Below are 17,747 nucleotides of genomic sequence, written 5' to 3' on the forward strand. Positions count from 1 at the left end.
ATTTAATTATGTGAAGTCACAGCAATAATATTTTTGTATTGTCTCATTTGCTGACAGTAGAGTAGAAATAAGCATTAAGACATATTTCCTCTCATTAACTAAATTGCCAGTTATTGTTCTGTTGCTGGAGTGTGTCATTGCCTTTACTTTCATTACATCTGTACTCAATTAAAGGGAAGGTGTTGTTCTTTTTTGTAAACAAGTTTTTTTCAAAGCACAATTTATAATTGAGAGAAAATGTATTTTAATTAGGATTTTCCTGTGTGTTGGTGGCCTTTAATTGGCTTAAATAAACTGATGAGAAAAAATCAAATATCATTGACATTATTTAAACATTTTTTAAACATGTTCTTCACTTTTTTCCATTTGCATATACACTTCCAGTATCATCTCAAAATTAATTGAATGTGCTAGATAGATTTGATGTGCAAATGACCAAGTTAAACCAATGTAGTATCTTATGTAAACAGTGACTTTCATACAGTATACAGCAATATGTAAGTACACATGACAAGTCTCGGTTGCAGTACACGTAGCAAAGTATTTACAGGTGCATCTCAATAAATTAGAATGTCATGGGAGAGTTAATTCATTTCAGTAATTCAACTCAAATTGTGAAACTCGTGTATTAAATTCAGTGCAGACAGACTGAAGTAGTTTAAGTCTTTGGTTCTTTTTACTGTGATAATGTTTGCTCACATTTAACAAAAACCCAACAATTTACGATCTCAACAAATTAGAATACTTCATAAGACCAATGAAAAATTTTTTTTAGTGAATCGTTGGCCTTCTGGAAAGTATGTTCATTTAGTGTACATGTACTCAATACTTGGTAAGGGCTCCTTTTGCTTTAATTACTGCCTTAATTTGGCGTGGCATGGAGGTGATCAGTTTGTGGCACTGCTGAGGTGGTATGGATTATGGAAGCCCAGGTTTCTTTAACAGTGGCCTTCAGATCATCTGCATTGTTTGCTCTCTAGTTATTCATTTTCCGCTTGACAATACCCCATTGATTCTCTGTGGGGTTCAGGTCTGGTGAGTTTGCTGGCCAGTCAAGCAAGCACACCAACATCATGCTCATTTAACCAACTTTTGGTGCATCGCTGATGTCACTGCCAGGTGTGTTAAAAAAATTCTGAAATTGCATGCACATCTATTAAAAAATTATGGAGATTATAATAATAAAGTTATTTGGATGTTAGTTGAATGGTACTAGTGTGAAGGATATTTGCCAAATGCTAGTGGTTTCGATTTGCTAAGAGGGGAAATAAGGAAATAAGTTTTTCTTCCCAGAAAGTTCATTAGTTGGTGATAATTCACTATCCTTTAGACATGTTCTAGTAGATTCTAAATCTTTTACATCAGATGACTCTGTAAAATAAATAAAACACACTATTAGTTACTCTTCCTGAAGTATCAAAAGTATGAAAAGTCTTACCAGTGTTTTGAAAAGTTGATGTACTAATTTTGAAGCTCATACTCACAAAAGTTGGATTCTGATCCAGTTGGCGACCGGACACCATGTTCATGTTCTTATTTTCTACGATTTCCGAGTTATTCTATATAAAACCGAATTACTACCCCCCCTAGGTTTAGGAGTAGGTGTGGTGGAGGGGCAGTGTTGGGGAGTAACTAGTTACATGTAACTTAATTACGTAATTTAATTACAAAATAAATGTAACCGTAATCAGTTACAGTTACTAAGAAAAAATTTGTAATTCAATTACAGTTACAGTACTAATGAAAATTTTAAAGATTACAGTGGGGATTACATTTGAATATTTACACACATCCACATACAGATTTAATTGATTTCTTTCCCAAATTGAACCGACTATTCTGAGACGTACGGCCCTATAATTTCCGCGATGCAGAAACATAATCTGGTTAGTAGAATCCAGTCATAAAAACGGGATTGCTATTGCCTAACGCGGACGGAATATGCCACATTTTGGACAAATATATCAAAAGTACACTTGAATCAAAGCATATGCAAAGTTTTAATATTTTGCTATAAATCCAGAGACAAAGGTTACTGTTGTTAAACCATGCCACAAATTTACATATTTATTTATTTAAAATAAATACAAATGGTAATCCATTTGCAATAATAATAATAATAAAAAAACATTGTTACTGTACTTTTACGTAATAAAAGCAGTTAATTTTTGTGAGGGAAAAACATGACATGTTCAGTATTAGGATTTTATATTGTAGTGATGCACTCATTTTGACATGTAGGCAATTTAGAAAGTATAGTTTTGTTAAATCTTGAGTGTTAAAGTCATGAGGTAGATGGATAACAGGGCAAAATAAAGAGGCTGAAAAGAAAAATGAAGTGAAGGTGAAGTTCAGGAGAGAACTTTTAATTATTTTGCATGTCCCCAAACTAAAGATTTAAATCTTTTTTTTATATCAGGTCCATACAAAAAATAGTGTTGTCCATGAATTTGTTTGTATGAGTTTGAGATTTCCCGGTCTGAAATTTTATCGCAGTCCGCCCCATGTGGAAATTAATGAAGCAGACATGTGTTCAAATTTGATCATCTTAATTCAAGTGATGAAGGCTTGTAAAAGTCTAGTATTGAGCACTACTGTAAGGTTAAACCTGAATGGTGTAAATGTTTGAAGATGATTAACAGTTGCAAATAAACATTTATTAGAGATTTTGAAAAGTAATCGAAAAGTAATCAAAAGTAATTAGTTACATTACTTTAATAAAGTAATTGAAAAAGTTACACTACTATTACATTTTAAATAGGGTAACTTGTAATCTGTAACCTATTACATTTCCAAAGTAACCTTCCCAACACTGTGGAGGGGTTAGGATTGGGGGTGGGGTTAGGATTAGGCAATCAGCGACTTGAACAAGGTGGGTAATAATTCGTCAGGGGGTCGAAATTGGGCACAGCAGTGGCAGTTGCTTTGCCTGATCATTAGTGTTGATATGACGCACTTGCACCACACCCCCTACCAACAAATAAATGCAATAAAATATATTTACAACAATTATTTAAAATAATAATAATATAATTACTACAACTAATGCTAATAACAATGTGTATCCTTTATTAATATAGTTTTATTGCTGTTGTTTATTATAAAACTGTAACAGAAAACACATTTATTATTAGGTATTTATACTGTAGCATTTAATCTGATTCGTCTGTGAACGACTTAAAAAAGGAACATAATTTTTTCCCTGTTGATGACTTTTATTATGACAAGCAAACCTCTGCTCAAACCAGCTCAAACAGACCCGAGACGACGCTGTTAGCCACTGAACCATGTACCAACTATACGGTTTATTATACCGGTTCAGTTCGTAGTATTGTGTTAGGAATTGTACTGTTATCAAGGTCGGAACATACAGGATAGAGACGTGTTTATGCAGTGAGGTATTATCTTAATCAGTCCTCATTTGCTCTTTTTGATCGGGTCTTCCAGAAGGCGGGGAGCAGTGATGGTAAGTCTGCTATTATGATTTGATAGCATTTTAGCTGCACCTTGAGCAGTCAAAATAAAACAAAAATAAATTCTCTAAAAACAATGGTTGCGAATTAAACAACGCATTATTGACCTAACTATATTGTCAATATTAAGGAGTAAATATTAATTGGTTAATAGCTAACGTAATCGTTTTGTAGCCAAGTGTGCTATCATGCTAATATTGTGACTTACTGTTTTTGAACTGTGGTCAGAACATGTAAATGAGTATTCTTGGTGTTAAATTATTACCTTATCTTTATTTTTGATATAATTCAATGTTTCTAATTTCCAGTGTGGGGTGCCATGTCTCTGAATCTGTTGATATTTCCATTAAGTGTAGCTTGTTATAGCTCAAGTGTTTGTAAACACTTTGTATTGTCTCTGTCGTCATAGGACAGCGAGATGTCTGATATAGAGCAGCCTCCAGCTGTACTAGATACAGAGAATGCCCCTCTCTACTGCATCTGCAGAAAACCAGACATAAACTGCTTCATGATGTAAGACAGATCTCTCCAACTATGTTCTCACAAAAAGTATTACATAACCGTGTATGTATCCAAACAGAATGCTTAATTTTTCATCAAATCCTTTTCCCATAGTGGTTGTGACAACTGCAATGAGTGGTTCCACGGTCACTGCATAAATGTGACAGAGAAGATGGCCAAAGCGATCAGGGAGTGGTATTGCCAACAGTGTCAGAGTCAGTGACTGAAGACTTTCACCTCAGAATATTTAAACATGCACTTGAACATATGTTGTGTTAAAACATGTGTTATATTCTTCATCTCATAGAACTGGATCCATCTCTTTCAATCCGCTATCGGAAAAAAAACCGTGATAGAGATGTCGAGCCAGAGAGAGTTGAAAAACGGTCCAGCACTCCAGAGTACAAGATCGAGCGTCGAGGATCCAAAGTTAGTGTTTCTCAAGTTTGCCTTTTTATGATGTCACTTTCTCTGTTGCATTATGGGTGGGTAATTTGACCAAAATTATTTTTGGAAATATGCACTGAATTAAATACTTCAAAAATCATATTTAATCTCATTTGATTATTAAGATATTTCACTATTATGGAAATTGATTTATGTTAAAACAAAATAATGAATAAAATAAAAATAGAATTTTAAATAAATGTAATAAGTTTAAATTTAATAAAGTTTATATATATATATCCTCCAGCTCTTAAATAAACCTTGTAACCTCTTGTAATTATTACATTTATTAAAGAACAAAGGCAAAAAAATATTACTGTCTATGAACTGCATTCCAGGTGAAGCGCTCTGCCCGTATGTGTGGTGAGTGTGAACCCTGCACTAGGACGGAGGACTGTGGTCATTGCGATTTCTGTAAAGACATGAAGAAATTTGGCGGCCCAAACAAGATTCGGCAGAAATGTCGTCTAAGGCAGTGTGTTGTCCGTGCACGGGTAAGTTTCTTTATTTTTAGGTGGATTATTGTTTTGTTTTTTGTTTTGTAGTTAATTTTCTCTCGCAATGTTTTTGCAGAAAATGCTGCGTGTTCGAGACGAGGAGTTTTCTCTGTGTGAAAGGAAGGACAATATAATGCACAGGAATAGACGATACTCAGATGATTATGATGACAACGATATGGAGCCATATGAGCATTACAAGGACAGAAATGCGGTAATCACTCATTTCTGTATCTCAACCACAATCACTTACATTTCTTTGAACTTGTCAGGTTATAATATGTATTTTAACCTGAGTATTTTTGTGAGAAATGCTTGATGGGGATTATGCTGTTGGTCTAGCACTTATAGATAAACCTCAACCCTCTTTTTTTTTTAAGTCATGGGGCAGTGATGATGAAGACGGCCCACTTTACAGCCCTGTCCCACGGAAGAAAGCTATAAAAGTCAAGCACGTCAAGAGGAGAGACAAAAAAATTGACAAAAAGGTACAATGAGGAAAACTGTTCCTTAAACCTTTTGTTGTGTTGACAATCCTTAACCAAATTAAAAATATATATTTAATTGTAAATAAAAAAATTGCTTGTAAATCTCTCAGCATGCTGCATCATAATCAAATCTTAGATTCAGTCTTTTTGTCAGTTTTTCTTTCAGTGTGTACAGGTTTTGTATTTCGTTATGGAACTGATTGATTGTTGGTCTCCCTGATCTGCTCTTACACACCTCCGTTTTAATGAGAAAAGTATTCATTGAGGATAATTTTGGCAATGTTCACTCAAAAACTTAAAAAAGATTAATGTTCATAGAGGCCTACAATTAACCAGTTCCAAAAAGAAAACTATAAAACCTGTGCTAATTAAAAGAAGACAAGTTGATAAAGACATTAAAACCAATGTTTGGTAATATGATAGCTTAAATAGAAGTTTATGAGCAATTTTAGTCCATTGGAGTTATATTATGTAGCATTTTCAGGAAGTCAAAATGACCAGAGCATAACATGTGGGTTGAAGAGAAAGTTCAGCTAGTAACTTTGGCACTCACTATTCTAATTCTATTCTTTAAAAGAAAATCTAACTGCCTTTCTAATCTTTTTGTATTCTATTTCCTTTTCATTTATTATGCAATTGTGTGTGTGTGTGTGTGTGTGTGTATGTATATATATATATATATATATATATATATATATACACACATGTAATGACCTCTAACACTAGCTTGCTCTATTCTTTTTTTATTCTATGCGTTTTCATTTTACTTATTATATTATCTAAAGCCCATGCTACGTGTACTGTGTTAAGCTAACTGAGACTTGTTATAGCACTTATATTTCATTGCTCTTTTTGTTGTTTTTGATTGCTTCCACTGTTCTTATTTGTAAGTCGCTTTGGATAAAAGTGTCTGCTAAATGAATAAATGTAAATGTAATGAAAATGATCATTTATTCACCCTCAACTTATTCTAAACCTGTATGAGTTTATTTCTTCTGTTGAACATATAAGAAAATAGTTTGAAGAATGTTGTTAACCAAACAGTTTTTGGTCCCCACTGAGTTCTATAGTATGCAATAAAATACTATGGCAGTCAGTGAGGACAGTCTAGAAACTGTTTGGCTCTCAACATTCTTCGGAATTGTTTGCTCATCTCATAATTGTGCTCCTCTTTCACAGAAAGAGTCCCGTCGCCACAAGCAGAAACAGAAGCACCGTGATCGTTCGAGACACAGGGAGAGGGGAGACGGCAGACATGGAGGAGACATGCAGCAGTGTCTGGGGCCAAACTGTATTGAGCCAGCACTTCCAAACTCAAAATACTGCTCTGAGGACTGTGGCATGAAGCTGGCCACCAAGTAGGTTATTTCATCAAGTGCAGCCAACCAGCATGGAACAGTCATGCAATGTTATACCAATACCAATTGACTGTGTTTGGAAAAGATTTTGTTGATTTCTTGGTCTGCTGATTTGTGCAGCCGCATCTATGAGATCCTCCCACAACGCATCCAGCAGTGGCAGCAGAGCCCCTGCATCGCTGAGGAACACGGCAAAAAACAGCTGGAGCGCATCCGCAGGGAGCAGCAGGCTGCACGGATGCGCCTCGCCGAGATGGAGCGCCGTTTCCATGAGCTCGAGGGCATCATTGCCAAAGCCAAGCAGCAGATGGTCCAACAGGATGAGGATGTAAGTTTCCAGCAGTACTTTCTTATTCTAATATCATTAAATTTTGTAGAGTAATTAGTATAAGATGTTTATTGGTGTGTCATGTTTATTGGTGTAAGCAAGCTAATGTCCTGTCTTGCAGGTGAATGAAACGGACAGTGAAGATACAGACCTTCAGATCTTCTGTGTGTCCTGTAGTCACCCTATTAACCCCAAGGTGGCGCTGAGGCATATGGAGAGATGTTATGCCAAGGTGAATATATTTAGTTGTATTGAATAGTGAATTTTTGGTCTGATGTGGCATTCCTTAAAACAGAATCGCTTTGTATTACACTAACACTTGATTTATTATTTTAACAGTATGAAAGCCAGACCTCTTTTGGTTCCATTTTCCCAACCAGAATTGAAGGGTAAGAGGGCTATAATTTAATTCTTATTATATAGTACAGCAGTTTTGATTGAATGTGTCTGTATATCCTTCATTCACTTGGTTTTTCTTATAATTCCTCTATTTGTGGGGAGTTTTACCAAAGTTTATGTATATTTACATCTACAAGTAGTCATTTAGCAGACACTTTTGTCCAAAGTGACTTACAAAATGATGACATTAATTTTATTTGCAATAAAATTTATGTTTAAAGAAAATAATAATAATACAAAAATAAAATATATATATAATTTTTTTTTCTTCTACTAGGGCCACAAGACTCTTCTGTGATGTTTATAACCCTCAGAGTAAAACATACTGCAAGCGACTCCAAGTTTTATGTCCAGAACATTCCAGAGATCCAAAGGTGAGAGTTTAGTGTTTAGTGATGGTCTAAGGGTACGTTTACACAACAGTGATTACTGACAATGGATTTTTCTTCTTTGCATTTTGGAAAAGTTTCACGTACAGGCAGCAACATTGTCTAAACAACCCCTGTTCACACGGTTCTGCAAAATACTAAAGACGCTGTAGTATTCATGCTAGGCCAGAAGCTGGCAATGCTACTTTTTACACAGAAACGATAGCTTATTGTTTTCAAAAACATGCAAAATATACAGTGCTGGGGGTCTCCAAAAACCCCTGAACGAAATTAACCACATCTTCAGACATCTCTTCATAACAGGATTTGTGTTCAGTAAATCACTTTTCTGTTTTTCTCTTCTCAGGTCCCAGCAGATGAGGTGTGTGGATGTCCACTAGTGCGTAATGTGTTTGAGACGACTGGAGAGTATTGCAGGGTCTCGAAACGCAAGTGCAACAAGCATTACAGCTGGGAGAAGCTCAGACGGGCGGAAGTGGACCTGGAGCGTGTCAGAGTGGTCAGTAAAGTTCTTCAAAACTTATTTTCATCGTAGTCTTAATTTGGTTTCATATAACTCATATTTCCCCATCAAAACAGTGGTACAAGCTGGATGAGCTGTTTGAACAAGAACGTAATGTGAGGACGGCCATGACCAACAGAGCAGGACTATTGGCCCTGATGCTCCACCAGACCATTCAGCATGACCCTCTGACCACTGACCTCCGCTGCAACAAAGACAGATAGCGTGCCAACAATCTCTGTGCAAAAAATATTTTTTTATGTTTGTATACTTTTCATATTGTATATTTGTCACTATTTGGATGATGTCAATCATATTAAAACTCTCTTCATGTGTCTCCTTCAGTCTGCATTGATTCATTTTACTTGTGCTTAGTTAATTATGAAATTGTAATTTTTGTTGCAATCCTCATATTTCTTGCTTTATTTTGTAGTTCTTTTTATCTGTTCTATATTGACATATGAGCAAGTATGCTTACAATGAAATTGTCTAGGTAAAACAAGCTTCCAGAACAGAGACAAAATAACCATTAATCTCATAAAACTACACAATATAAATATATATTTTTTAAGTTGAATGATTATTAGTATTTCAGCCTACTCTGTACTTAACATCAACATCATTTAGCTTTTTGAGACGTGAGCAGGGAACTTTATTTATTCAAAATGCCCGAGTCACGTGTTTCCGGTTTACATCCACTTCCGGTTCCTCTCCTGTTTCAGTATTTAAAATATATAAATGTGAGTATTGTTGAAGGGTTTACAGGTAGGCTTTTAAAAATGTCTGGGTCGTATTTCTGATTAGTTTAACATGACCGTTAAAAACAGCAAACAGTCCTGGTAAATCTAAATAATAATGTTTTGTTTACTATCATTTCGCGTTTGCTAATACTTTAGCTACCACGCTAAGTATTGGCGCTAATACGTCTAACGTAAGGCTGTGTCTCAAAACCTAATTTGCTGACTACCTAGACAGCATTTTCTGCATTAAAAGTCGTGGTTTAATCGATAAAGCGTTTGTTATTTATACGAAGAGCAACAATAGGCGGTCAGCTGACTGTTGGACTCAACTGCAGGTGTCATAACATATTGCAAAGAAATTATTCAGTTACTTCAACGTTATTAAAACGAAGGAGCTTCAGATGGACAAAGAGTAGATGATTTACAGTGCTGGAAGGTAGAAGAAATAAGTATTGTTTGCTGCTTAAAACACTGTATCTGAGTGTAGCCCCACTAATGTGTATTTCCTTATTGCAGCTGTAATAAGAACAGGGAAGCTCTACTAACATGGAAACAGAGGAAGTAGTGGCTGCGTCTCTTGCAGAACCAACAACCAAAGTCAAAGATGCAAATACGGAGGAAAGCAAAGAGCCCATGGAAAGCACAGACATCCAGAATCATGTCACGGATGAAAACAAAGAGGGAGCTGTAACTGAGAAGGAGGGTGAGTCTTCCAAAGACGATGACAAACCACCTTGTGACTGGTTGGAGCCACTCGAAGAAGACTGCGACGATGCCGATTCCCAGAGCGTTGATGGAGAAATAGAGAGCCTTGTGGGGAGCGAATGGAGCGGCAGTGTGGTTAGTGTTAGGAAAAACGCTGGAGAGAGAGGTGGCAGAGGTGTTGGGTATGTAAATAACCTGGATTCTAATTAAACATCTCACGTCAAACTTTAAGTGATAAGTTACTGGAAAATAATACATTTTCCTCCTATGCATTTATTTTTAAGCTAAAACAGATGCATGTTTTGCTTTTTCTTCTAGGAGACCGAGGAGGAGAGCACAATGCGAGTTAGATGAAGAATGGGAAGATTGGCCATCATTAGGGAAAGGATGGAAACGCAAACAGGTTTTTCGTCGGTCAGGCACCAGTGAAGGACGCAGTGATACATACTACATGAGGTATTGTAAAAATGACTCAATTAAAGGAATAGTTAGAAATGAAAATTTCTAAAAAATGTACTACCCCTCATAACATTCGAGATGTAGAATCCCTTGCTCACTAAAAGATCCTTTGCAGTGAATGGGTGCCGTCAGAATGTGAGTACAAACAGCTGATTAAAACATCGCAGCATTCCACAAGCGATCCCCGCAATTCTAGTTTATCGATCAATGTCTTCTGTGTAAAATTAAAAGCAAACGCATGTTTTCTAAGGCATTTTAATGTTAAACCATTGCTTGTGGCCAAAATGTGAGTCTGTAATAACACTTCATCCTCTTGCATCAAAATATTGAAAATCTATTTCTTTAGAACTGTTTTGGACAGTTTTTGCTTGTAAATTACGCTTGATCTTTGCATATTTTTCTCTTGATTATAACGAGATGTGTTTTTCACTGGAAATAAAGCAATATTATGGATAGAGGACTCATATTTTTCAATTCAATTCAAGTTTATTTGTATAGCGCTTTTTACAATACAAATCGTTACAAAGCAACTTTATAGAAAATTATGTTTCTACAATATTTAGTAGTAGCTTATAAGTGGTGACTGTCAATTTGTGCACGTATGACAGGATTTTTAGAAAAATTAATACAAGACGTAGTCAGCCAGACGATGAAAATTATTAATATTATTAATAATTAATAATTATTATATGATGCAGGCACACTAGCAATATTTGTTAGTTCTGTTTGTTGATTCAGGGTTAACATCATCTGAGGTCCTCTGAGGTTCAGCATCATCTCTTCTCAGGTGTTCTGGATCCAGACTGGAGCTTGTGTAAATCCTGGTTACATCCCGTGGCAAAACATAGAAACAAAATAGAGACATCATTAGCATAGCTGCTGATCCAACGAAGTAAAATTAATTAGTTTAACCCATGCTAATGAATAAGAATGTGCATTTGATCAGATGCAACTACACTCACAATTTAAGAGATACATTATTTGAATGCTTGGCGAAAGAGATGCGTTTTTAATCTAGATTTTAACAGAGAGAGTGTGTCTGAACCCCGAACATTATCGGGAAAGCTATTCCAGAGTTTGGGAGCCAAATGTGAGAAAGCTCTACCTCCTTTAGTGGACTTTGCTATCCTAGGAACTACCAAAAGTCCAGCGTTTGGTGACCTTAGGGAGCTTGATGGATAGTAGCGTGGTATGAGGCTAGTTAGGCACGCAGGAGCTAAACCATTTAGGGCCTTATAGGTAAGTAATGATAATTTGTAACTGATACGGAACTTAATAGGTAGCCAGAAACAGTGGTTTGGAGTTAAAATCAACTAGATGAATTTATCACACACATGCAGCTTTTCACTTGATGTTAATTTATATAATTGTACAAATTATTGTGATGATTTTATCAGCTGTTTGGGACTTTGGCATCCATTCACTGCAGAGGATCCATTGGTGAGTAAATGGTGTAATAAGGCATTACTATTTTGCTTCACCCATTCATTTTATTATTATTCTTTCCTTTCAGTCCAAGAGGTCATAAAGTAAGAAGTAGGGTTGAGCTTCTGAAGTTTATGAGTGAATCTGTGGACCTCACAAATTTTGATTTTAAAACAGGCCAGTTTCTTGATGAAGCGCCTCGAAGAAGAAAGGTGAGGAGATGTTCAGCATGCCATTCTTAGCTTTCTTTTATTCACATGTTTCCCACTAATACCTACATTCTGGTATCCATAGAGAAGGAAAGTGGATTCTCCCCAGGCACACTTTCCTGTACCCAGTTTTCCAAATGAATTAGCAGATCCAGGTAGTGCAGCCAGCAATCCAGGATCTTCGGCTAGTCTCAGCTACGGTACAGCTCCGAAGTTGAGCTCATATTCAATCCAAAAGGGTGCCAATACAGTGACCACTCCAAAATCCAGTACCTATACTAGTCCTGAGACAGAGACTGCTTTACCAAGTGCCACCCCACAACTTACTGTTGATCTGACTGAAGATTCTGCGAATCCAACTCCTCCTCCTTCAGGCAGTTCAGTGTCTGTGGCCCTAGATGGGCCAGTCAATGGTGCCAGTGGAAATCCACAAAAATGTTTTAGGTAGGCAGAGCTTCTTTTTCTTACTCTATAGCCTAAATGTCAAAAACAGTGGTATTAATATCTTTCTTCACTCTGTTCTTTTTGTTTGTACTCAGTGTCTGTCTAAAATGTCATAAAACTTATAATTTTGAAGAGGGACAAACTATGTGCCAGGATTGCAGACTAGAGGTTATCGTATGTAAGTCAAAATGTAGTAATTTATTTTCCAATTTGTGAGTGCAGGCCAGTAAGCGGTAATAGTGTATTTCAGCTAACACTAGTATTGTTGTTGTTTTTTTTTTCTGTTGGTTTATCAATAGTCAAACGAAGAAAACCCTACAAAAAGGTATGCTCTCATTTTTTTGTTTTTTTTGGCTTTATGTAATGTGTTGGCTTACAAATAAAAACATTTATTTGTAAAAAAAAAAAAAAAAATGTATATTTTTTTGTAGTGGATTCCATGTGGCCGATGCCGGGCTTGCCAATATACAGTGGACTGTGGAAAATGTGTTAATTGCAGAAATAGTCGACTACGCCTCCGACTCAATATCCACTCTCGTAAAGTCACTAAGTGTCACAAACGGAAGTGTTTGCATCCCATCCATAAAGACAGGGCTGTAAAGGTAATAATAATTAGTTTATTATATTTTAAGAAACAATTTATTCCCATGATGGCAAGGCTGAATTTTCAGCAGCATTAAAATCATTTTAATATGCTGATTTGTTCCTCCGGAAATTGTTGAAAACATTTTTGTGGAAGCAATGACACTTTTTTTTTTTTTAGGATTCCTTGAAAAATTCAAAGTTCAAAAGTACAGCATTTATTTGAAGTAGAAATATTTTGTAACAATATAAATGTATTCACTGAATAAAATGCTAATTTATTAAAAATAAAAAAATTAATCTTCTTAGTTACTCTTTGTGTCTAATGATCATATAATCCTCACTCACCTTTATCTAATCCACAGGCATCAGAGTGGCAGTTTCCAAACATGGACATATCACTAAGCACTGCTTCAAATATTTCACATGTGAGAATAAAATGCTTTGAACTACACTATTCTTTTCACACAGTGCTTCATTATGCTTGTAAAAGAAAAAGTTTTAATCATTCAGTCTCCCTCTTCCATTCTTTTATTTTTCAGCCCTCAGTCTCAGATGATTTTGAGGAATCGCAGGTAAAAGTCTTATAAATAATCTCTCGGAGTAATCTAAAACTAAGTAGAACAGCTAAAACTAAATGTTGTTTTCCTGTAAGCAGAGCTCCTATCTGCAGTACAGTGACTCTGAGGATCTGTCTATGTTCTTTGGGGGTAATGATGGTGACAATGGCCTGGATGAGGTAGAGTTCTAGCTAGCCAGTTAAATACACTGCATCTTTACACTGCAATAACATGATCCAAGTGCCTTGATCACACACATGCGCATTGCTTGCAGAGAATCACAAAGTATTTGTTCTCCTCTTATTTGGGATATATTGCAAATTGCTTGAGACTGCAAATATTTAATACAGTCAGAGACTTAAAATAGTGTCCTGAATATTCTTCAAATAGAGTGGTTTTTATATATATATATATATATATATATATATATATATATATTATTATTATTATTTTTTTTTTTCTTGATTTGCAGATGGGTGTACCAAAAGTACGGCGCCGTTCCTGTGGGAAGTGTAAAGGCTGCGTTCGCCGTACAGACTGTGGAAGCTGTGATTTTTGCATGGACAAACCCAAGTTTGGAGGAAGAAATAAGAAAAGACAGAAATGCCGTCTACGACAGTGTCAAAGAGAGGCTATGGTGGGCTTCCATAAAATATTTTTTAATTGTATTATTTGCGTTGACTTGTTAATATGAAATAGAATGTTGTTTTATGGTACATTATTTTGAAACCTTTAGTTGTCCACTAAATCTAGGATTATGCTCTATCTTTTTTTTGGTCCGTATAATAACATTTGTTTTTATGTAATATATTCTATAACATGTTTAAACGTTTATTGAGAGTAAATTTTGACTATTTAGTGAGAGTTTAACTCCTTGTGAATGAATGACTCTTTTAAGATTGTTCTATTTATATAATCTATTAAAAAACAAACAAACTGAGTCTAGTACTGTTATGTGTATGTTAGTTGTGTGTGTAGTTTAGTGGAACCAGAATAGTTAAATCCTGTTCAGTGAAAATCTTGTCTCAATGTTTGTGTTTAATAGAAGCATTTGCTGCCCATGGATGAAGCGGAGATGCTCTTTTCTCAGGGCTGGGTTACACACGGCAGGCCACGGTACACATATGGACGTGGTAGACCCAGGTCCAAAAAGTTGTGGGACTTTGAGGTTTCAGATAACGAGGCTGAATCATATGTGCCAATACCTGTGCATACCTCAGGTGTTGGCCAGGTGCTGAATCGGAACCGGTTCCTTCATCCCAGTTACAATAGAAAGGTATTCGGGAATCTATAAAGCATTTCCACTTGTTCCTGTTTGCTCTCAATAACTTTTTCTTCTTGTTGATTTAGGCTTATGTTTATACTGATGTTGCAAACAGTCATTTGATGAACAACATCCCATTCTACAGTCCACAGAAATTTGTGGTATGTTTTCACCATGAAAATAAATATAATACCCATATAATGTTAAGCAAGTCATAATGATTCCTTAGTTATGATATGATTCCCAGTTTTCTCTAAACATAAATAGGATTATTTGGTTTGAGTTGCATTTTTGTATTATTTGAACAGACCTATATAAATATGCTCATATCTCATTTCTGTCCGTCTATCTCTTGAGAAGATGAGCCCCCAGCTGCACATAGGGCGGGCGGAGATGATCAAAGAAAATGGGCTTCAAGGCACTAGCATCAGTAGCAGAGCCCTTCAGTCTGCGGTAAGCTCCTTATGCTTGTCTGTTTTCAGCTTAAACAAATAAAAACAAACAAAGATTAGCAAGTGGGAAATAAAAAGTAAGCCAGTAAGGTTATCTTAGGTGCTGTCTTTCCATAGGTTGGGTGGTGAAAGTGAAATACATTCAAGATTGTATTTATACCAATCAATTTTGGGTCTAACCAATGTGCATGCATAGCTCTGATATTATTCCCACATCCTGTTTTCTTTCACATTATCTTGAGAAAGCAAGTCTGAAAATAACAGTAATGCATGGCCTCCAGATAATGTTTTAAATGAAATATTTGCAACATCTATAAAAAGTAACTTTTAAAAGAAATTAATACAATATAAATTGTTCAAAAGTGACTGTAAATACATTTATAATGTTGCAAAAACAAATTGCATTCTTTTGAACTTTCTGTTCAAAGATACAAAACATTTTCTATCATTTTCCACAAACATACAAGGCAGCACAACTGTTTTTAACATTAATAATAATAAGAATGCTGACTTGAGCACCAAATCAGAATGATTTCTGAAGGATCATGTAACGTAAGACAGGTTGAAAATTCAGCTTTGCCATCATAGGCATTATTTTTCAAAGTTAATTTAATAGATTTGAGTAATGATTTTAACTGTATATACCATTTATATACATATTTTACTATATGCTATATATTTTTTTCCACTTCCCATGTATTTAGAGACCAGAGATTCTTCCTATGGCCATTCCACCAAACTGTCCTGGAGGGAGTTTGGGGGAAGGGAATCGATCACATGGTTCAGCAGGTCAGGAGCCATGTCAAGAGGAGCAACAGGAGGACGAGTCTTGTCCGTCGGTAAGAAGCCGTTTCAGGCATACGGTGTGTGTGACATGGAAGTCATGGGAATAGTAATGATTATGCACTTCTGGCTTTTGCAGATCACTCAGATATTCAGCATGGGAGACAGTGACCCCACCATCCAAGCCATCGACATCAATCATGAACTGATGCCTCTCCTGAAATCTCTTCGTAGCATGGTACTTCCTGTCCTCTGGTTCTGTGTTGTGGTGGAAGGCCCTCAGTTACAGCTGATGCAGTGCTCTAAGCGCTCCACTATGGCAGACACCATTATTCATATTGAGCCCCACTTCCACTATCACATCAGTGTCCAGGGACAGCCGCTCCTGCCCACCCACAGACTCTACGACAGCCACCCACCTCGTCTCACCACTACAAAAGAGATTGTTGCCCTTCTCGAGGACCTAGAAAGGTACTCGGTCTGCCAGGGCTCAGGGCACAAAAAATCCACGAGTGGGTCAGAGCCTCTGGTTCCCGAACGGGCGGCTACCTGTGACTTCCTGGTTTTTTCAGAAACAGAATGCTGTGAAAAATGCAAAACTCTATAAAAAGTATAGAGAGACTATTCAGCACATGGGAATTGGTCTTCAAGTAATACATCATCTATTTTCTAATTTTGAACTATTCTAGAATATCTTTCGACTCTAATATAAAAATATTAGAGAATTGTTTTTTTGTTTTGTTTTTTCAGAATGGTGCCAGCATTACATTGACTGATGAATCAGTTTTTGGTTACTTTATTCCACAAAAAGGACTAATATTACTTCCCACATTAACAAGATAGTTTCCCCAAAAATAAAAATGATGTCATAATTGACTTACCCTGGTGTTGTAGTAATGTTGTATGCCCTTATTTCTTTTGTGGACAGCAAACAGACAGCACCAGGGTGATTAAATGATGACTTAACGTTCATTTTTGAGTGAACTATCCTTTAAATGAGTGACCACTAAACATGTAGATGTTATTTGTGTGTTTGTTTGTTTTTTTACCCTAGAATATGTGACAGGTTTTGGTACCTACTCTGGCTAAGGATGCTCATTGAATCCTGGTCATATAAATGGAGGCAGTGAATGGAAATGTTTTACATAGTCAGACATTGAGCAGTTTAACTGTACATCTGGCCTTGCACTAAAGTTATAATAGTGCTTCAAATCCATTTTGTTTTAATTCCTCACACCAGTGATATCTGTACATGTTTTAATGCTTATGTACTTCTCAGGGGGGGTTTTCAGAATGCATTGATCAGGTGGAAGGTCCATGTTTGTTAAAAAATTTAATAATTGCTGTATGATATGGGATGAGGCTGCTTTCGTTTTGGATAGACAATTTTGTACATAGTGCAATTGGTGGCAGAGAAATTAGATAAAATATAGCGAGAATGTGTTTTTTTTTTAATTTTTTATAAGCACATCTTTTGCTTTACAGAATTTGTTTCCTCTGTTACAAAACACTTTGAATTATGTTTGTATGTGCTTTCATATAAATAATCTGATTTATTTCTGTTTATTTAATAAATTGTATTCTCCATTGAATGACTGCCATTATGTGCTCAAGGCAATATATATCACAATATATATATACTTTGCTAGTTAATTAATCACAGCACATAAAATGTTATATTACAAGCTTCCTCAGATGTATTTTATTGCTATATAATAGTTAAAGATTTTTACAGGGGTGAT

At 35.9% G+C, this 17,747-nt stretch overlaps 2 protein-coding genes across 3 annotated transcripts; both read left to right on the plus strand.

Moving 5' to 3' along the window:
- The first annotated feature begins 3,235 nt into the window (after positions 1-3,235).
- Positions 3,236-8,721, plus strand: LOC132126561 (CXXC-type zinc finger protein 1-like). Its single transcript, XM_059537873.1, has 14 exons — positions 3,236-3,466; positions 3,883-3,986; positions 4,089-4,189; positions 4,282-4,403; positions 4,760-4,915; positions 4,995-5,132; positions 5,299-5,406; positions 6,586-6,764; positions 6,885-7,092; positions 7,214-7,324; positions 7,432-7,481; positions 7,769-7,865; positions 8,227-8,379; positions 8,460-8,721. Exons 1-14 carry the CDS (start codon positions 3,464-3,466, stop codon positions 8,604-8,606), a joined length of 1,677 nt encoding a protein of 558 aa, XP_059393856.1. The 5' UTR covers positions 3,236-3,463; the 3' UTR covers positions 8,607-8,721.
- Positions 8,722-9,058: 337 nt separating this feature from the next.
- On the plus strand, positions 9,059-17,606 carry LOC132126143 (methyl-CpG-binding domain protein 1-like). Of its 2 annotated transcripts, none has more exons than XM_059537232.1 (17): positions 9,059-9,122; positions 9,639-10,009; positions 10,146-10,283; positions 11,800-11,923; positions 12,006-12,364; positions 12,460-12,542; positions 12,664-12,689; positions 12,796-12,966; positions 13,312-13,374; positions 13,489-13,521; positions 13,605-13,685; positions 13,979-14,143; positions 14,552-14,782; positions 14,857-14,931; positions 15,131-15,223; positions 15,927-16,061; positions 16,145-17,606. In XM_059537232.1, the coding sequence occupies exons 2-17, from the start codon at positions 9,669-9,671 to the stop codon at positions 16,610-16,612; spliced, it is 2,586 nt and encodes an 861-aa protein (XP_059393215.1). In that variant the 5' UTR covers positions 9,059-9,122; positions 9,639-9,668; the 3' UTR covers positions 16,613-17,606. The 2 variants fall into 2 exon arrangements, with proteins under 2 accessions (XP_059393215.1, XP_059393214.1); XM_059537231.1 differs by lacking the exon at positions 9,059-9,122 and adding an exon at positions 9,129-9,558.
- Positions 17,607-17,747: the final 141 nt, after the last annotated feature.

This window comes from Carassius carassius, chromosome 44 (genome assembly GCF_963082965.1).
Source record: "Carassius carassius chromosome 44, fCarCar2.1, whole genome shotgun sequence".
In the NCBI taxonomy this organism is placed as follows: Eukaryota; Metazoa; Chordata; class Actinopteri; order Cypriniformes; family Cyprinidae; genus Carassius; species Carassius carassius.